General features: G+C 40.0%; 1 protein-coding gene across 1 annotated transcript in view; it reads right to left on the reverse strand.

The window, feature by feature from the left end:
- The window catches only part of SH3BGRL2 (SH3 domain binding glutamate rich protein like 2), a 59969-nt gene that overhangs the window by 15322 nt on the left and 22543 nt on the right, over positions 1–22104 (reverse strand). Inside the window, exon 2 of the mRNA XM_074368705.1 lies at positions 9556–9741. Coding sequence (XP_074224806.1) covers positions 9556–9741 — 186 coding nt within the window. The remainder of the gene's footprint in view (positions 1–9555; positions 9742–22104) is intronic.

Consider the following 22104-nt stretch of genomic DNA (forward strand, 5'->3'; position numbering starts at 1 on the left):
GCGATATCTGGCTTCGCGTTTTATTAATCAACAGGAATGCGTGGACACAACATTGTAAAATGACTATAAACTCAATACAAAAAATGTAAAAAAAAAAAATCAACAGGAATGTGAATGCTCAGAACCTTGACAAGGTAAGACCCAACAGACTGGGTTAGCTACCTGCTCGGCTGAAAACATCCATGCAGCTATTCATTCATTCTGACAACCAATTTTTGTTAAGTATGTCCTAAGTTTCTAGTATTTTGATAGGTACCAGGTACTAAGATAAATAAGCCACAGAGTCTGTGGAGGGTGAGCACAAGGAACTCAGAGACTGCCTGAAGGCAAAGACATGGAAAAAAATTTCTACAAGCTGAAAGTCATAACAGGGGTGATGACACACAGGTCTGCTGGGCGAGGAGGAAGGGGAGAAATAATCAGAGTCCTAGTTAATTAGAGAGAGTCAATAACAAGGCCTGTTTGAACTGAGATTTGAGAGAAACAGGACAGAATTATGTAGGAGGTAAAAACCACAATATTTGGTAACCAAGAGGGTGAGGTGAGGAAAATGAGTGTGGGGTGATTTTCAGGGCTTTGCCTTAAGTCTCACATAAATGATGCAGCCATGAACTTACATAAATAACATCTATACTTTAGAGATAGACCACATCTCCAGTGGATGATGAAAATCTTAGACTTTAACTATAATATATAATTACTACAGACATTTGGACCATTTGGACTTTGATATAGGTCAAATTTCTGTCCATCACAATGTTCCACTCCATTCTGCCAGATTTTCATGAAGGAGACTTGGGGAAAAGCTAATCCTATGTTTCTCCAATGAGACCACTACAGAACCCCAGGAAGCAGAGGGAAATGCAAATGGACCGTGGAGAAGCCTGCAAGCCAAGCATGACATTTTTAAAGGGTAGGAAAACAAAACAAACAAAACCAAACAAAAATTGAACAAAAAAGAATATGCAGCAGAGAACTATGTGACCCAAAGCCTGAAGTATTAACCAGGTGGCACAACCCCTGATCTAAAGAATTAGAAGATATATTTTGAGGCAGCCCCTGGAGATGTGAAATGTCTTTGGAGCCTTGTTTAATCTCAAAAATTCATGGAAATCAGATGTCCTGCCCCATAATACATCAATGTTTGTTTTGCTGTTAAAAAAAATATTGTGTTTTGGAAAATCTTCCAGTCAAACGGCTGCTCTGGGTAGATGGGCACTCTCTACTCATATGACTTTGGGCACCTCCAGGCCCTGAGAAACCAATTCTGGTTTTACCAGCAACATGTACAGTAATTATTTCATTTTAACTCTTACTAGGTTTCACTAAGTGGCTTTTTCTCGATTCTGAACCCAGATTTTGAGGCCCCTGACAATAACCCTTCATATCTCGATGACAAAATATCCCCCCAAATTTTTGTTGTTTGACAGAGGATTCTCACAAAAGCAAGAAGAGTGGAATAGCCTAAAATGAGAACACATTTTCTATAATAAAATTCAATTTCATGCACTTTTCAGAACAGCTTGCCAGTTACAAACTATTGTTTCACGTGGCTAGAAACAAACCAAGTAGCCCACAGTGCAGGGGATGATTAAGTTAATTATAATAATCCATCCAGGGGAATAATATGCAAACTCTAAAAAATTAGTTTACAATGACATGGAAGCTACTTTTGTTAGAGAACAGAGCAGGGTACAAAGTGGCATATAGGACGGTCTTTTGAGGATTTTGGTAACCATGGAGAGTCCTGGAACTAAGATACTGAGGGACAACTGTATATATGTGTGTGTATATATACGAGTGTGTGTGTTGGGGGTGGTGTCTCCGTGTGTATAGAATCTTTTTAAAAATAAAATCATACGTATGAAGCAGGGATTTGTAACACTGATAATTAAGGGAGTTGGTTCTTCAGCATCAAAACATCCGCAAACACACTAAAATATATTATCGCAAGGCTGTCTTCTCAAAAGTCTTACATAAACACTGCACTTGGGAACATATATTTAGGTGCTCTTGTGGTGTGCTTCTGAATCTCCACCAATGGCTAGAAAATGCTAACACATCTCCTTGTTTCCTTTCATATTTAAGGAAGAAAAGGAGAGGAGACTCTGCCAAGGACCACTGCTGGTCACGCAGCCTTTCTGAGCCTCCTGAAGGTCAGTCTAACCTATTTCTGGTCCACTTCAAGGCTCTAATTAACCAAGGTAGTACAGAGAAAGGCAGTCGTAGCTGGCCCCCAAATCATGACTTAAAACTAGTCTATAGCTTTAATGTACCTTTATTTGGTCAGCAATACCACATGCTTGGGTAGGTACAAATCTAACATTCTATAAGCATCATCTAAAAGTACAAAAAAAGTAACTCAATAGTTTTAAAACATAAATCATCTTATAAGTTGCTGCATGGAAACTGATCAAAAGGGTATTTTTCTATAAAAATAGTCTGCCATCTGTCTCTCAGCTGAGCTGTCCTCTCCTCCTTATGAGAGAGGACTTCACATGAGTACCTCCAGCCACACACTCCACCTCACTTCATCTCTCTCCCCACCTTCACCCAAAGCCCATTCTGAGTACTGGCATCCTCAGCCATGCATGCACCTGCTTGTCTTGATTATCTGAACAGTCACTGTGTTTTTCCCCCTTGATGGTGAATCCACAGACTGGTTAATATGACACCAGTCAAATAAAACTTGGCTGCATTCCCATTTCTAACTTCCAGGTTTTTTTTTTTTTAAATAAAATGAAAGAATTAATAAATCAATTCAGCAAAGTTATGGGGCAAAAAACCAACATATAAAAATCACTTGTATCTCTACACACTAATAATGAACAAGTAGAAAAGAAAATCAGGAAAATAATTCTATTTACAGTAGCATCAAAAAAACAAAAACAAAAAAAACTGAACTTAGAAATAAACCTAACTAAGGAGGTAAAAGGACTTGTACACTAAAAACTATAAAACATTGCTGAAAGAAATGAACAGATACACAAAAAAATGAAAAGACATCCTATGTTCATAGACTGGAAGACTTAATACTGTTAAAATGTCAGTGCTGCCCAGAGCAATCTAAAGACCCAACATAATCCCTATCAAAATCCTAATGGTGTTTTTTGCAGAAATAGAAAAAAAAATCCTAAAATTCAAACAGAATCTCAAGGAATCCCAAATACGCCAAAAAAGTTTGAAAAGGAACAAAGTTAAAGAAATCATACTTCTAATTTCAAAACATACAAAGTTACAGTAATCAAAACAGTGTGGTCCTGGCATGAAGACAGACATATAGACCAATATAATAGAATAGACAGCCCCCTAAAATAAACCCTCATGTATATATGGTTGAGTGACCTTGAACAAAGGTGACAAGACCACTTGATGGGGAAAGCAGTCTCATAAACAAACAGTGTGGGAAAAACTAGATATCCACATGCAAAAGAATGAAGTTGGATCCTTATCTTACACCATATACAAAAATTAACTAAAAATGAATTAAACATAAGACCTAAAACTATAAAATTCCTAAAAGAAAACATATGGGAAAAGCTATATTTGATGAGTAAAGATTTCCTGGATATGACTCCAAAAGCATAGGCAACAAAAGCAAAAACAGACAAATGGGACTACATCAAACTTAAAAACTTTTGTTCACCAAAGGATACAATCAATAGATTGAGAGGCAAACTAAGAATGGGAGAAAACACTTGCAAATTAGATATCTGATAAGGGGTTAACATGTACAAAGAACTCTTACAACTCAACAACAAAAAAGTAAAAAAACCCAATTAAAAACAAGGAAAATGACTTAAATAGACATTTCTCCAAAGACAACACACAAAAGGACAATGTGCATAGGAGATGCTCAACATCACTAACTATCAAAGAAATGCAAATCAAAACCACAATGTAACACTGTAAACTGACTATACTGCAATAAAAAAAAAGTGGAAACCCCCCCCCATAATAAGATATCACCTCACACCCATGAGGATGGCTACTCTCAAAACAAAACAAACAAACAAACAAAAAACCAAGAAAACAAGTGTTGGTGGGGATGTAGGGAAGTTAGAACTTCTGTGCACCTTTGGTGGGACTCCAAATGGTGCAACCACCACGGAACACAATATGGTGGTTCCTCAAAAAATTGAGAATAGAACTACCATACGATGCAGCAACCCCACTTTTATGTATACATCCCAAAGAATTCAAAAGGATCCTGAAGAGATTTTCGCAAACCCATGTTCAAAGCAGCACTATTTACAATAGCCAAGAGGTAGAAGCAACCCAGTGTCCATCAATGGATGAGTGGAAACACAAAATGTGATACATACATCTAACAGAAGCCTTAAAAAGGAAGGAATCTTGTCACGTGCTTCAACCCTAAAGGCTGAATGTCTGTATCCCCCCAAAATTCATACGCTGAAATACTGATGTCCAAAGGCCTTTGGAGGGTGATTAGGTCATGACAGTGGAGCCCTCATCGATGAGACTAATGCCTCTTATAAAGGAGAGCTGAGAGAGCTCCCTTGTCCCTTGCCCCAAGTACGGATACTATAGTGAGTTGGCAAATGCAACTCAGAAGGGAGACTTTACCAGAAGCCAACCATAATGTAACCCTGATCTTGAACTTCCAGCCTCCAGGACCGTGAGAAATAAACTTCTGTTGTTCATAAGCTACCCAGTCTCTGGTTTGGTTACAGCAGCCTTAATGGACGTGCAACATGGATGAACCTTGAGGCCATTATGCTAAGTGAAGTAAGCCAGTCACAAAAGGACAAATACTGTATGATTTCTCTTCTATGGTGTATCTAAAGTAGTCAAATTCATAGATACAGAAAGGAGAATGATGGTTATCAGGGGGCCAGAGAGAGGGAACAAAGGGAGGTTACTGAATGGGTATCGAGTTTCAGTTCTGCAAGCTGATCAAGTTGTGGGGACCTGTTTTACAGCAATGTGAATATACTTAACATTACTCAGCTGTCCACTTAAAAGTGCTTAAGACAGTAAATTTTGTATGTTTTTTCGACAATAAATTTTTTTAAGAAAAAATATAAAGAAATCCAAATTTTTTCCCCCTCCTGAATGGGGAGGGAGAAAAGAAATGGGAGTAACTGTTTTCCTTTTTTGTAAATGTGTCCCTTTTCATTTCTGGGGTGTTCCATATCTGCCACTTGCACACAGAGAGAAGAGAGTTTAAACCTTCAACATGAGGATCTGAGCTTTCTAAACTCCAAATCAGGCACTAAAACCCATGAGAGAAGCCTAGGCGCTGGGATGTTTACCTTTGGATCCCATTTCCAGAGAAGAATCTTGCTCATGGTAGGATACACCAGGGAACCGGCGAGAACAACCAGTCTGTGTCAATGAGCATTCCTGACTACAAGTAACTGAAATGGATGCTGGCAACTTAAAAGGGGAAAAAAATGTATGGAGGTATAGTCGGGGAGCTCATAGAATCCAAATTAAGGCTAGAGGACCAGTTTAGAAAACAGGAGGAATTTCTGTGCCTGGGAAGCCAAGAACACACCCAGACCACATCCCAGGATCAGCCACCTTAGGACACCAGCCACGGGCTATGCCTCGCCCCATTACCCCCCGGACACTCACTGAGCCACCTCCTACTCATCCTGTGTTTCTGCATCGTTCCCTTGATGTGCAAATCTGAGCTGGGAAGAACTGATTGCATCTGCCAGGGAGTTTCCATTTCGGTGAGGAATTCCTCCCAATGGGCAAGATATTCAAAAGCTAAAGGGGAGGGAAAAGGCAACTGGCCACACTGGCTAGCAAGTAGCTCAGCGGCTGTTTATATCTCACATGCCTAGCGCATCCAGTTTAACATAAAGTAATAAGTTTCCAGCCAATTCCAGGAAACGGGAGAAGCTTCATATTTACTAGATCCTGTCACTTGCAATATGGCGTGTTTCCATAGGTCATCCGACGAGACAAGATCCCTCATAAGCCATCCCTGGTAAAGCACGGTGCACAGGAGCAGGTGGGGTGAATGCAGCCGTGGTTAGTTGCCCTCTAGTGCTTTTCCTTTTGTCAGAGTTGAATTTATCCGACCTTGATAAGAACAGACACTGTCTTCAAAACTCCTGCTGGAACAGACTATAAAGACAGAATGCACACACCAGCTCTGCTGTCACCATCACCACGGGACTAATGCTGCTCAAGCAGAGAAGATGCCATTTATCGGGCACAGTTTAATCAGTATGGAAGCTGCTGGCCAGCTGCTGGACAAAAATGTCCATAGACTCCGTACGGCAAAGATACACAGAGATTTAGAAAGTCATAAAGGGGTGAAAATAAGGGGAAGGAATTAACTTTATTTCACATCACATCCTTTTATTCATTAAATACATTCCTCTACTCAAAGGACTCTGAAGACTTCTGCTTTTATGGTGATGGAGCAAAGATGTCTCTACTTCCTTTCTCTTGAGAGGTCAATGAAACAACAAGGGTTAAAAAAAAACACTCTATTTTTTAAATAAGACTGGGAGACGTCCATGGTCCTGAACCATAACATAAGCAGGAATTGGGTAGAAAAATGGTGAGGGATGTTCAAGAGCAGAGGGCGGTCAAACCTCAGTGTCTGCAGAACAGCATCACCAAGAAACAAGCTGCAGGACCCACGGGAAGCATCAGGAATTGGAAGTGTCAGCTCTTGTGAAGATGGGGTGAGTGGCCAATGGCAGGAGACAGGGAGACTGTTTGAAAGTCTGTAGAAGCAGCAGATACACTGCCAGGTGCCTCACTCTCCCCAGAGGAGCTACACTGTTAGTAGACATGGCATCTCGGAAGCAACAAACTTATAAACAGCAGCGCTGAAGGGAGTGGGGGGTGAAAATGGGGATATGAAGTGAGTTATGTGCATGACAGAATGCGACCCTCCAGTTCTCTCCCCCTACAGGTCCAGAACTCCAGAAGCCAGGCTGATAGATATTCCTGAAGCAAGAAACTGAAGGGCCATTCTCTGGGAATATTAAACCATCATCAGAGAAAAGGCCACAGACAATACTATCAGTATCTGCAGTGAGAATGCTAACAGGCTACCCAGTCATCGTATAGCGAGGTCCAGTGAGAAACAAGCCTACAGGCGTATACAGGCACACACAGCTTCTAATCAGCCTTCTAGTGCCTCATCACTTAAATAAACAAAAGACGAGGATCATCAGACATCTGAGGAAGGCTCACCACACCCATAGAAAGGACCATGATAAACAAAGTGAAAAAAAGGAAATTAGTGGAAACATGGACAATACTAGAAAAGAGAAGAAAATGTCAAACAAATCATATTTAGTGTCTCCACTGAGCTAAGATCTCGCACTCATCTCATAAAAGCACAACGTTAAGAAAGTAAAAAAGAGGGAAAAAAAGATGGCATTAAAAAATTCAGTGATACATATAAAATAGATAAACAACAAGGTCCTACTGTATAGCACTGAGAACTATATTCAGTATCTTGTAATAACCTACAGCGGAAAAGAATCTGAAAAAGAATATGTGTGTGCATGTGTGTGTGTGAATTACTGAATTACTATATTGTACACCAGAAACTAACACAACATTGTAAACCAACTATACTTCAATATAAATTTTTTTTTAAAAATCCAACAAAAGAATTCACAGGTAATTTAGAGAATCTCCTAGAAAACAGGACAAAAAGTTAGGGAAATGGGCAATACAAAAAAAAAAAAAGGTCCAATGTCGAACTTAATAGGCACTTCAGAGAAAGAGAACAGGGAAAAAAGCAGGGAGAAAATTTTCAAAGAAAATAATAGAAGAATATATTTAATAAAACTCAATCATATAATTCTTAGACTATAAGGACCTACTGAGCACTCAGCACAGTGAAGGAAAAACAGGTAATTTACAAAAAATTTTAGATTACACATGAGTAAGAGATTGTAAAAACTTGCATACAAGAAATTGAATAAAAACACACAACTTGAGGAAAATGGCATTGGATATCTCAATTACAGCACTAGAAACCAGATGATAATTCTTCTCAACCTCGAATTCTATACCCAGCCAAACTACTATACAACTACAAAACCAGAATAAAGGCATTTTCATAGCTGCAATGGCTGAGTGACCAAAAACCACCGGATTTTTGTTTTATGCTTTCTAGCACTATTTGACTAGTAGCTTTACTTTATTTTGAACTGTACAGTTCACATACATTTTCAACTATTATCTCATTTTGGTCTGTGGGCACAGAGTACATTTTCTAGACTCTGTAATCATGAATGGGATCTACCCCTGGTTGGCATATACATCCCCTAATAAAATATGAGACCATGACATTAAAAAACTCCACAAAAGTAACGACCATTATTCTTACATAACCCTTATTCTTACATAATAATGTACTTAAGAAGTACTTTAGAAAGAGTCACAAATACCTGGGAAGTAAGATAGGTATTATCATCCCTTGCTTAAAGATGAGAAAATTGAGGCGTAAAGGGATAAGTGACTTTCCAAAGGTGTCAAGCCAACATGAAGTAATACTGGAACTCAAATCTGTGTCTAGGGCCAGGTTCAGGCTTCTCCTCATGACACGTAAGAATGCTGTGCACAGTCTTCATGGCTTTATGTCTCAACATCTCATTCTCCCTTATGTTCACGGAGAACTGTTTCCTTTCTAGCCACCAAAAGCACTGCTATCCTTTTGCTCACCCTGACAACAACAGTTATTTATTTCACCTCAAACACCTCTGCCCTGTAGTCCCACCCCCTTCTCCAGGCCATCCTTGAAGAACTGTTGTGCACGTCTCAGAATAAACACTGACTCATTTACTTAGAGCTATGGCAAAGAGCAAATCCTAACTACTCATTAGGAAGACATTTCTTGATTTTTTTTCTTAACCTATAAAGTCAGAAGGAAAACATAATAGACAAAAGTGCCTTCAGCTTCTCATTGCTACATATAGCAGGGAGGCCCCTAATGTATTTTATTTTTTAACCTTTTTTAAAAAAATTTTTTTAAAAATTGGGGGGGAGGAAGTAATTAGTTTCATTTAGTTAGTTAGTGAAGGGACTAGGGAATTGAACCCAGGATCTTGTGCATGCTAGGCATGCACTCTACCACTGAGCTATACTGTCCCCCCATCATATTTTAGATGTCATAATGACCCATCTGGCTCATGATCATATAAAAAAGGGAAACTCTGGTTTATAATCAGAAAAAAATTAGCAGTTTTTTATACTAAAGAGGAAGATTCAAGAATATTTACTCCTTCCACTCTGCCTCCCAAATTGTATTAATCAAAAAAATAGAACACAGTAAACACGCACATACACAGGTGCCCTTCCCACCTCCTTTCCCACAACAAACACTGAGGCAAGAAGACACACACACGCATGCTCTCACGTTCACATGGTCTGGGACCCTGAACTCATACACCCTCCCAACTGCACGCTCTGTTAGACTTGTGGACCTGAATTGCTACTAGGTGAGAAGGTCACAGTCTTCACTGAAAAAAAAAACAACTGCACTCCGGGTGACTCTGTGTTTTGAGGCAGGCAAAGAAATAACGTGATAACCATCTAGCTACTTACTCCACAGTATCGGTCGTCATTGAATATCTGAGGTGGCAGAGGGTTGCCCTGAGCAGGCTTCTTCTCCGGGGGGATGTTTTTGTACATCCACTGCCTCTGTTCTTCTGACATTGTGATGTCCACCTCCTCAAACTCTATCTTGTTGGCTTCCAGAAATCTCACTACATCCTGCTGCTTCTTCTTTATCTGAAAAGAGAAGACAGACAAGGAGAAATGTTCATCTGAAACAATGTGTGAATATTTCCAAATTGAACTAGATTTGATTTCTCTTTGTCAGAGGTCACTGATACAAAAACAAAGGCATTTTCGCAGATGCCACACACTGTCCAGTCCCTGGTTATCCAGGAGAGGCCTAAGCCAAGTCCTGTCACAGTGGTTTCTCCACTTAGACTCCCCAGAATCCTGGCGCACAACTCAGATTGTCTGAAGGAACAGACTAGGCAGCAGGTGGGAGATTCACTTAGTTCTCAGGGGGCCATAACCACTCCCCACTCCCACCCCCGGAAGCTGACATGTACAGTCATGAAAGCCCCCTCTTCCCAAAACCATTTGAAAACCAGGGATAGCCCATCTGAGGTGTTGACACTTCATTGATTCCTGGGAGCGGCAATTTTTATTCCCTTCAGCAGCCTCTTTCAGATATTCCACAGCTGCAGCCACTGTCATGAAAGCATCCTTTCATCAATTCACATGAGAAAAATGTTCTCCACGTCTAAGGTGAGAGTAAACAGCAAGCACCATCCTACTTTGAACTCTTATTTCTTAACTCTTATGGTTCCTCTGATCTTTCACGTTTCCTTCTCCCGTCACTAGGGGTCAGGTGTGCTCTTGAAGACCTGCAAACACATCTGGAGGTTTTCGAAACGTTACCGAGGTTCGTACTGATTAATTGAGATGGGGTGACAATATTCAGTATCTTAAGTGCAACATGTGAAACATGAGAAGACAAGCATGCTTTTTCTAAATGATTCTGGGAAATCTGCATAAAGAACAAATTTAGGCAGTAAAGTAAATTTTATAATGGCCAAAGAAAAGAATCACGTCGAGAGGTCAAGCAGCTGGAAAGACCGCTCATCACAGAGAACAAAATGCTAAAGAACAAACTTTCAGAAAAAAACCATATGTTATCACTCATATGTGGAAACTAAAAAGAAAAACAAAAGAAAAAAGTACACTATGAACTCATCTACAAAACAGAAACAGACTTGCAGACACAGTAAACAATCTTATGGTTACCAGGGGAAAGGGGGTGGGAAGGGATAAATTATATAAAAATAGATTTTAAAAAAGTTTCTTCTGTATAGCATGGGGAACTATATTCAATATCTTGTAATAACCTTTAATGAAAACGAATATGAAAACGAATATATGTATGTACATGCATGACTGGGACATTGTGCTGTACACTAGAAACTGACACATCGTAACTGACTGTACTTCAATTTTAAAAAATAAAGAAAAAAAGAACGAACTTTCACATACTGATTTTCCCCATCCAGTTCCCCCACAAAAGTTTCAGTGACATGTGTCTCTGAGGTAGAAATCTGTTACATACCATGAGCAAAAAGGTTCTGCTCCCTGGATTCAAGTCCATGAATGACTTAACAAGATGGCATAGTTAGTAGGGACAGAAATAAAAAGCTGGCAAAATAGGACATCTTTAAGCTCAATGATGTTATAAGAGAATTCCTTGTGTACAGTTATAAATCCGAGTCGAAAAATGACACCTCAACTTTAATTAAGCCACTTCTCATGTCTGAAAAAGTTAACTTTCCTGCCTCACTCATACAATTTCAGAATATAGTTATATTATTTCATAACTTCAGTGTGCAAAAAAATATCATTCATCCTACTTAATTTCCCCTTATAGCCTTACCAGGTCGTTTTTATTGTCCCAGAGGTTAAAAGTGTTCACCTATTTTGATCAAGTCCTAGTGTGTGTTCTAGTCAAGACAATCATGTCATTGCCCTAAAATCCTTCCTTAGTGGGTCCCCACTGCCCTTCGTAAACCAAACAACAAAAGGTACCTATGGCTGTACTACCCAGATAACTGCCAAAATTTGAACAGAGGAAGGGGTCTGGATTTAATGTCCATATTGGGAGCTCTGCATACCCAGCTCATTTCAATTGTTCATGAGAGTGATCAAAAATGAAACTTATCCACAGTCAAACCCTGGTTTTCCATATTTAATGTATAGACATATGACATTCACTATTACCCTTAAATGCAGGTAATTAAAAACTCACACATTCTCAATACAAGCGTAAGTCAATACATATATACAGCTTTTTTACTCCCCCACCTCCTGGCCCTAAACACATAGACACACACACACACACATACACACAACATTTATTGCTGGACTATAATTATCTACAGCTCAACTGGTCTTTCCTTCCACAGGATTATATTCAGTAAAAACAGCTGCACCTTGTCTTTTCCACTCACCGAAATATCATGAGCACTGGCCCCTGTCATGAAAAATTTTTCAAAAGCATTAATTTTAATATCTTCCTGGCAATTCCATCATGTAGCTGTACAGCTAACTATTAATACATTGTTGGGCAGCTGGCATGCTTATAAGTTCCACCACTAGGAATAACAGCATGCAGTGAATATCGTTATTAATAAATCTTTGACTGTATCTCTCAATACTCCTTTAGGACCAAGCCCTGTGAACGAAGCCCAGGTCAAAGGGCGGAGACATTTTTCGGAGTCCTAATGGACTCAGGCCAAACTGCCTTTCAACAAGGTCATATCAATTTATGCTCCCGTTTGCAATGACTATGAGTGTCCATGTCCCAACAGTCCTCTGTCCTGAATGCCAATATTTGAAAGTTGCATTGTGGAATATTAAAAATCAAATGATGTGGGGTGATGGGCAATGACTAAACTTATCGTGGTGATCATTTCACAGTAGATACAGACATCCAATCATTATGCTGCACAGCTTAAACTTACACAGTGTTATATATCAAATTATATCTCAGTAATATAATTGGGGGGGGCGAAATGGTTGCTGTCCTAAGAAAACATTCAAATGCATCATTATACACTATCAATGCTCAGGAAGCAAAGGATAGTTCCTCACCAACCCTGGTGACGGTTGGCGGTAGTGTCAGAAGTGAAATGTCTGTAATCATATCTGCATTTTAAGAGGAGAGCAGGAGAGGCATGACCAGATTTGTGTTTCAAAGAGATCGCTTTAGCACTATGTACCTTAAAAAGAAAAAAGGAGAAATTCTGTATGTACTGTTAACACTGTTATGAAAAGGTCTCCAAGATGTATGAGTAAGCGAAAAAAAAAAAAGCAAAAAAAACCAACAACTGTGTGTAGACTAGACACTTTTTAAAAAAATAAAACAAACCAAAAAGAAGAAGAAGAAGAGAAACAGAAATAGGAACATTTTTGTATTTACTTGCATTTTTTCATTTTTTAGAGAAACACTTGAAGATGATATGAGAAACTAACAAAAGTGGTTGCCCAGGAGGCAGGGCATGGGAACTGGATGACGGGGGCAAAGTCAGAGCAAGAGTTTTCCCTCTCCATGTGTGCAAACATTAAACTTTTTTGGAAAGTGTAAATGTGTCAATATTCAAAAGATTAAATAGAAGAAATTGATTTTGATAGAGAAGGAAAGATTCCCTAGAAAACAACTCGGAGGGGAGCAGCAGTGCCCGGCCGTAGAGGCACGGGGCGTTTCATAGAAAGCAAGTTTCCCAGCAGGGCAGGAAGCTGGACTTAGAGCATTTGGTGACTCGCTGGCCTCCATGGCTCCTTACACTTAGAAGAAAGGCCAGAAGATTACAAAGAAAAGAGAGAGGGAAAAGCTAAGGCCACAGAAAATTAACTAATACCATGGTGAATCACCCAAATAAACAAGCAGAGGCATTTAACCCAGAGAAGCAAGTTTCAAGGGGATGTTTGTGACATTAGCCTCAGGAAGGAAGATGAGTCAGCCACCAGGGCTGATTCTGAGATCTCCCAGGTGAGCGTGGCTGGAACTGTGGGAGCCCAGGCATGAGTGGCAGGGGCAGGCCAGCTCAGGAGGCAGGACTGGGGAGAAGCTGGGGCTCGGGGTCATGGAAAGGCTTCCCACGTGGCAAGAGGAAGCCATCAAGGTCACTTCCCATGCTGGCCTAAACCCAAAGTTTGAATAATAATAGCACAAACCATCACTTCCCTGACAAAAGAGCTTTATTCTCCTCACATTTCAACCGTCCTGAAACAAAATGCATCTTACAGTCAACATCAAAAGAAATGTGGGGACATAGGACTTTCTCAGAGAGAAAATCTCTAAACGTTGATAACCAGACAATCAGGGTGGTGCTAGGAAGTAGAAGTTAAGTCTCTCGTGATCGAAAAGGCCTATGAATTAGAAAGTTGTTAAAATTATTTTTTTCCCTTTTGTTTCAGGGATAGATAAATATCTACAGATAAATTTACTTTGTGAATTTCATCTGTGCATCACTGTATACAGGTATTTGTGAACCACGTGGTATGTGCGGTACTTGTTAAAGGGCTTGAGAAGTCACGAAGCAAAGTTTACACAAGCATTTACCAACAAAAAAAAGAAAGGGGGGAGGGTATAGCTCATGTGGTAGAGCGCATGCTTAGCATGCAGGAGGTCCTGGGTTCAACCCCCAGTACCTCCTCTGAAAATACATTAAACCTAATTACCTCCCCCACCCCCACCAAAATAATTAAATTAAAAAAAAAGACATTCAAATAAAAAATTGTGGGGAGCAGGGGAGGAAGAGAAGAAGTAATTTGTGGGGCAATAGTGGCTGCCTTCACTGAAGTCGATTTGGACACGGGATCATGGTACCTATGACTCGTGTAGCTGTCTTTTTTTTCCTTCAAACACACTTAGAAGCCATGGCAGACGATGCTAGTTACTTACCCAGTAGCCAATCTCCTTTTCTTAATTACAGAAGCCTGGTTTTGTTTAAGAAAGCAACGTGCTCAGCTACAAAAACTTGTGGACCAGAACTCCTCTGCAACTAGGGGTGATCCCATGACACAGTGCTGGCCAGTGAGATGTAAGGGAAGCGCCACTTAATGAATGAACAGACAAAGCCCATTCTGCACTTGGTCCTCCTTCTCCTTTCCCTTGCAGAAATGCACACGTGGTGACTGGAGGTGCAGAAACCCTTCGGCAGATGTGGTAACCAACACTAAGGATTGCCAAGCAGAAGGACAGGAGCCTGGGTACTTGACGAAATTTTACAGCTGCCACAATAGTCCTGTGCAGCCTCCTCGAAACCATTCTCGGTTAGACAAATAAACCCCTAATTCATTAAGCCACTCCTTATCAAATTTTCTATAGCATGTGTCCAAATGCAGCGCTACTTGGGAAAACTCTTAACTGCTACATAAAATGTCTTCAGCAATACTGTAGTATGATGGATTGAAAATAAAAGGTATTATTGCACAGCAGAGCCCAGAAAATAAAAGCTGTAAGACATCAATTTCACATAAGTGAAATGAGTATTTGTCACTGGATAAATAGATGAGTTTTCATTTTTTTCTTTGTAAAGCAACCACAAAGTTGTTGGACCTGAAACAGGAAGATAGCTACAAAGGCATGAAAGTTGCATTTCACCTTATCATTCAAACATACCCCATTACACAGCATCCGAAGCGATTAAAGGGGACAGACGCTGTTAAATCTCTTGGGCTAGATCGCAGGTAGGCCTACAGGCCAATCCTAGCTCGCTTGCTGTTTTTGTATGGCCCACAGCCCATAACAGTCTTATCTTTTTAAATGGTTGAGGGGAGGGGAATCAAAAGAATAATAGTATTTCATGACACGTCAAAATTCAGCGTCCATAAATGAAGTGATATTGGAAGACAATCACCTCCATTCATTTACACACTCTCTCCGGCTGCTCCTGCCCCACAAAAGCACAGTTGAGCAGTTGTAACAGAGGCTGTCTGGTTCCCAAAGCCTAAACTACTTATCACTTGCTCTTTTCAGAAAAACGTTTGCCAAACTCTGCCCTAGATCATGGATCTTCATTTCCGGCTCAAAGCTCACTCTCTCAGTGAGGCCTTCCCGAAACCACATGATTTTACATTTTTACCAGCCCTTCCCAGAACTGCCTATTCCCCCTTCAATTCTTTTTTTTTTTCACCATCGCATCTGACCGTAGCGACTGACATACTGATCATTTTACACATTTGTTTGTCCACCTCCTCTTAGGATAATACAAATTCCACAAGGGCAGGGGATTCTGTCTGCTGTTTTGTTCGCTGCTGCAGCCCCAGGGTCTGGAATGGTCTCTGGAACATACCAGACGCTCAATAGACAGTTGTTAATGAACAGACAGGATTTTCACAAGGGGAAGGACTGGTGTAACAGCAGAGCTGATTCTCTCATCAAGGAGGATGAGATACCTCACATACCACCTCCCAAGCGAGCCCTCTCTAACCACCTCAGCTGAAGTTTTCATTAAATGCATTACAATTTTATTTATTTATCTGTTTACTTGTTTTCATGCTCATCTCTCTCTCCACAGGATCAGTTCTGTAAGCATAGGGACTGGCGCACAGGAAGCCCTCAGTAAATATTAACTGAGTGGATGATTAAAGAATTATCACTCCAGTGCTGAACATCAAAGATTTCCAGGTGATATGCCAGCGATCAAAATGAGTTGATAATTTAATTTAGGAACAAATGGAACTGAAGTTTAGCCAAACAGGAACGTAGATCAAACACCAATATTTCTCAGTTAATGCTAAAACTGCATGAATTTAAAAAAGTAGCATGTCTAGGAAGCTACATGGAACTGTAAGAGAGCCTAAATAATTCAGAAGACTCTCTAAACCCTGAATGTGAAAAAGGCCTCGCTTCTAACGTTGACACTGATATTGAAGAAAGTCGTATGCGATCGCATGTTTCAAGAAATGTGATTGTCAGTTAATTTTAAAAACTGCAAGTGAGTAACGTAGTACTTTGTTTTGCCCAAATGTTTTTAAAAGATCGCTGATATATTTGCAAATTGATGGCAACTGAAAATTAAGCAAATATGTTGGTATTTCTCTGACTCTGCGACCCCAGAATTCTATTGCCCTCAACCCCTTCCCCCAAATATCTCCCAGAGCTCTGAAACAAGCTCCTCACTTGTGCTTCAAAGCAGCCCTCCTGGCCACTGCACTGATTCGTGCTACAGCACTGAATGCATCGCCCCAAAACTCCTATGTTGAAACCTACCCTGCTCCCAGGTGATGGCGTTAGAAGGTGAGGTTGATGGGAGGTAATTAAGTTATGAGGGTGGAGTGCTCTTATAAAAGAGGCCCAGGAGCTCTCGTGCCCCCGCCTACAATGTGAAAAGACTGCAGTCTGCAACCTGAAATTAGGGTTTCACCAGAACCTGATCATGCTGCCTCCCGGATCTTAGTTTCCAGCCTCCAGAGCTGTGAGAAATTTCCATTGTCTAAAAGCCACCCAGCCGGGGGAGGGTATAGCTCAGTGGTAGAGTGCGTGTTTAGCATGCACAAAGTCCTGAGTTCAATCCCCAGTACCTCCATCAAAAATAAATAAATAAGTAAACCTAGTCCCCCTCCCTACAAAATAAAAATTAAAAAAAATAAAAGCCACCCAGTCTGCCGTATTCTTACAGCAGCCCGAGCAGACTAAGGCTGTACACCTCTACCCTTTCAACTCAGGACCCAGATCTGCTGAGGACCCCAATCCTGGGCAACCCACCCCAACCGGCGCCTGGGTAGTAAGCTGTCTGGGCTGGTGCCGCTGATTCTGCTGACGTGGCATGAGAACTCGATGACCCACGGAAATCTCAGTGAAGACAGGGGTAGCTTTCACTGGCAACCTCCTGACTCCAGGAATCCCTAGGGATGGGATCTGAGGACAGGCAAAATAAATTACATTGCACTTGACTTAGACTTACCCCCCTGTTCTGAGGCACTGACTTATAAGTAAACTTGCACTCCAATACCCTCTCTTCTTATAGGATTAGTTCTTTCCCAGGCGGCTGCCAATTAACTTATGTAATTAAGCAGCCCCTGCCAGATTCCTTCCACACGCTTTCAGACGTGTCTAGTCATGTTTGAATTCCGGGGTGTACACAGCTGAGGCTGCACCCTGGGACCTTGGGAGTCACTAGTAAATACGGAGACATGATCAATTTGAAAAATAAAGCACTTGGTTTTTTTAAACTGAGATTTAATGTGAGCAATTGTGGGAAAGCAAGTTTAAAGGCAAATAAAACATAGATGGAAGACAACAAGGAAAACTGGGGGGAAAATGTATTTTAGAGTTGGACTGTCCTGGTTCTAATCCTAGCCCTGTCAGCTGAGGAGTCTTGGAGAAATTATGAAGCTTCTCTTCTGGCCTTAGTTTCTAGATCTGTGAAATGGACCCAGTATCTATTTTCATAGGTTTATTGAGAGGATTAAAATAAGAAGAGAGCTAAACACAAATGGGCATTGCCCAATTGTTTCACTCAATCAGGCGTATTAACTTTTCTTCCTTTGCCCTAGATGTGGCCTTCTGCAAAAAACATAAAGTAACTTTCTGAGAACTTTCAAAGGCTTCAAGTATTTGATGCAATAGTTCTTTATTTCACCTACTTTCACACTTCAAATACACAGTTTTCTTTCTTCTGACTTGAGGCAGATGTAAGGCTGATCAGGGCCTTTTATGTATCTCACATGAAAAAAGTCAAAGACAGGCCGAGGAAAGAGAACAGGAAGGATGGATTTTCTTGTAACTTGGTAAGACTTACAGAGGAGGGGCTCGGCGAGACTAGGACGGGTGGAGGGCCCCGAAGACAACTCCTCCTTCCAACTAAAAAGGGAAGAAAGGACTGATGATCTTTCCCTGGTCAAAGACCCCAGGAAATTTCCAGCGATGGAGTAGGATACCTCAAAGATACATCATTTCCGAGGTGGAGGGTATAGCTCAGTGGCAGAGCGCGTGTTTAGCATGCACGACGTACTAGGTTCAATTCCCCAGTACCTCCATTAAAATAAATAAACAAATAAACCAACCTAATTATCTCCTCCCAAAATACAAGCAATAAATAAATAGTAAAGAAAAAGATACATTATTTCATGGCAAATTCTTTAACTAATGCCACCCCGTTGGACTCACTAGGCATCATATTGTCATAAAGAGGATGCAGACAGCAGGAGGTGTGGTGGCAGATGCTAGGCTAGTTACCCCAGAGCTCTTTGCTACCTCTCCGGTGAAGGCTGGAAAACTAAAGCCTCTGTAGTTATCTTATTGCATGCATTAATTCTCTTAAGTGGTATTTTCAGCCACCCTTGCAGCTGGGCAGCCACGTGATCCAGATCTGCGGTGAGCTGTGGACTGAAGTCAGTGGGGAGAGCTTCTGCACAAGGGCTGGCTCATCTGCTGACAAGGATGGGTCAGGATGCCCTTGGTCCCTGCCCTTCCTCCTTCTTCTTGCTTGGAACCCCAGTGCGAGGGCTGGAGGTGCAGGAGCAGCCTGTCCACCGTGAGGCAACAGCATCAGGAAAAGGCCAAAAGAATCCCCAAAAACACAGGCCCTGAAGAATGAGTCTCCAGACTTACCAAGAAAAGCCAAAATACCTGTATTGGTTTCAGCTCACGTCAGTCAGGTTCTCTCCTACCTGGAGATGGGCACATTCCTCCCTAAAACACCCATCAATACGTTTCCTTGCTGGGGAGCAGGATGGAGGGTGCAGAATAAACCCCCACAAGCCCTCTGCTCACAGTCAGCATTCAAAGGCTGTTTAACTAAACGTGAGATTACACACAAACTATTGTGTCTCTGGTGTCTATTTCAGTCTATCTTACTAGAAAGCAAATAGCAGGTTACCAAGCCAAAGATAACAATGAGAGGCTGTCTTGCAAGAGACTGAAACTTGAGTTTTAGGGAATCAGAGTGTCAGAAAGGTGAATTATGAAATACAGGGCAATTTTTGAAAAAAAAAACATTATTATATGTTATAAATCAAAACAATACAATTTTAATGATTGAAAAGATTGTGATTGTGTCATTAGTACAGTCCTGGCACTTACTAGGTATTCAACATATTAGTATTAAACAAATAAACATTATTGAGCTTGAATAAATACGTTTAACACATTTTTTTTAACCATGAAATATTTTGGGGTCCTGTTTTCTTAACCAGCCTGCACTAGCTTCTTTTTTCCATGATTATAATGTTAAGTCATCTTGTCAATTAAAAAAAAAACATAATATCATCCTGAAATAATTATTTTTTATATTACCTTCCAAGGATTCAACATTTAGTAATAGACTTTATAAAGCTGTCGTAATAGCATACAGATTTGGGGTAGGATGTTTTGGTTGTACTACAAATATTTTGTTTTTTATAATCTTTGTAGTTATTTTATTGCACGCATTAATTCTATTAAGTACTTACTCTAATGTTTAGAACATTAGCCTACCATGGGAAATTTAAGTGTGTTCTAGGGAAATTTTTCTTTTATAAGAAAACTGTTCCGAATGGGCTGACATTTTTCATAAAGACAACTAATACCAATAGTAAGTTACCTAACAGATATTACATCAACCATCCTTCAATTTTAAAAAATGGTAAAAATGGAATATCAGGGGGAAAAAAAGCACATAGAGACACACAGACACAGACTCTCTTCTTTCTTGCTTTGTCCCTTCAGGGTAAAGATGATATGCTATCAAGGAACTAATTTATAAAATGGATTTTAGGAAATGTTTGATACCATTATTTTGTTACTGAAAATAATGCTTATTGTCTACAAAAATTGTCACTGTGAAAACATAGAAGCAATTTTCTAATCTACTAAAAGTCTTTCAAATAAAAAATTCCAGTGAGTTTTTTTAATGTAAAAATCTAACATTTTTCTTTCGGTTTTCGGAAACAACTGACATCAGGGAAGACAGTGTGATACAAAATTGCATTACTGATGAATGGGATCAGAAAAATGATCACTGTCCTTTAATTCTAATGACGATCTCCTCCATCTGCATCTCCATCTTTTTAGGAGTTACCTTTTTGACAGTGATAACTGTTAAAAGCAGACCTTCAAACTGTATTACTGATCTTTAGCTCTCACTGTTCTCATTTAGAAAAAGATGTTTTTGATGAAAGAGAAATTTCTTATCATTAAAAAACAAAACAATACTGTTACAACTGTCTCCCATTACTTTATAATTGCTTTTGTTGACATTTTATAATGCACATATTTTATTAGAATAGTTACATATATAGAGAATTTATTTAAAGTATGTATAGAGAGGAAATACGCTCAAGACTTTTTTTTTTATTATTGGGACATGTGATCAAAACACTCTGCAGACCATTGCACCAGAAAACTGTGAGTCTGCAAACACACAAGATTCTATATTATTTTCTTTGATGATATAAAATAATGTCTAAATAACTTTCAAGCCAGAAGGCAAATCTCTTTTCTAAACATGTGAGAAGTACTAAATGCTATCATTCTAATTTTTCAGTGCCTTATTTCTTAAACTAGGTTTTGAAGGTCAATTCATAAATTCCTATCTTGCAAAAATGGAGGGAGAAAAGAATGCCACCATATTTCCTGAAAGTATGGCTTACACCTTGGTAATCTTTGCCAAGAAGCATCCTCGCATACCTGTAACCGGGAAAATTACCCGACTGATAAATCCTAAAAAACAAACTAGAATTTCACGTAAATATATAAATACACTATAATGCTAATATAGTTTCTGAGAGTTAACATAAATGAGACACGGTAATAAATTTAGAGGCAGGAAAGACAGGAATATAAGCACATGCTAATGTACTTGAATCATCATAACACCTTACAAAAGCCTGCATCATCAGCCTTCTCTTCATACCAATACTTGGAAGACAGCACATACTTCCGCAACTTCAACCATCTCCTGTACGGAGTTATAGCTAAAATGTGCATTTCAAAACTGCCCTCTTTCACAAGGGCCAATCCACAGTTCCAAAGCCTTTCTGGAAATATATGCTTAAATGTCCCACTGTCACCTCAAACTTGACTGCTTAAACAAAACAAAAATGACAACAAAACCTTGTTGTTACAAGGCAAACCTACCCATCCACCTCCTTTCCTAACTTCCCTGTTTCTGTTAACAATACCTCACTGTGTGGATGACTCAGCATGAGCACAGAACTGCCTATAAGTCTGACATTTATTGTTAAAAAATAACCCGTCTAGGGGGAGGGTATAGCTCAGTGGTCGAGTGCAAGCTTAGCATGCATGCACAAGGTCCTGAGTTCAATCCCCAGTACCTCCATTAAATCAATCAATCGATCAATCAATCAAATTACCCTTCCCCCCAAAAAAAACAAAAATAACCTGACTAAATTAATGCCTTCACACACACACACACACACGCACGCACGCACTGTTTAACTTGATGAAGACAGCCTCTCCCAGCTCAGTCTGGTAGCATTAAAACAGGGATGGTGCCGAGAAAGTACAGGGCTGCGAGGGGCCCTGGTTCATCTGAGACTTTTTCCAGGACAGTCGGAACATCTGATGAAGGTGTCAAAGGCAGTGGCCTGATCCTCATT

Source organism: Camelus bactrianus, chromosome 8 (genome assembly GCF_048773025.1).
Source record: "Camelus bactrianus isolate YW-2024 breed Bactrian camel chromosome 8, ASM4877302v1, whole genome shotgun sequence".
NCBI lineage: Eukaryota > Metazoa > Chordata > Mammalia > Artiodactyla > Camelidae > Camelus > Camelus bactrianus.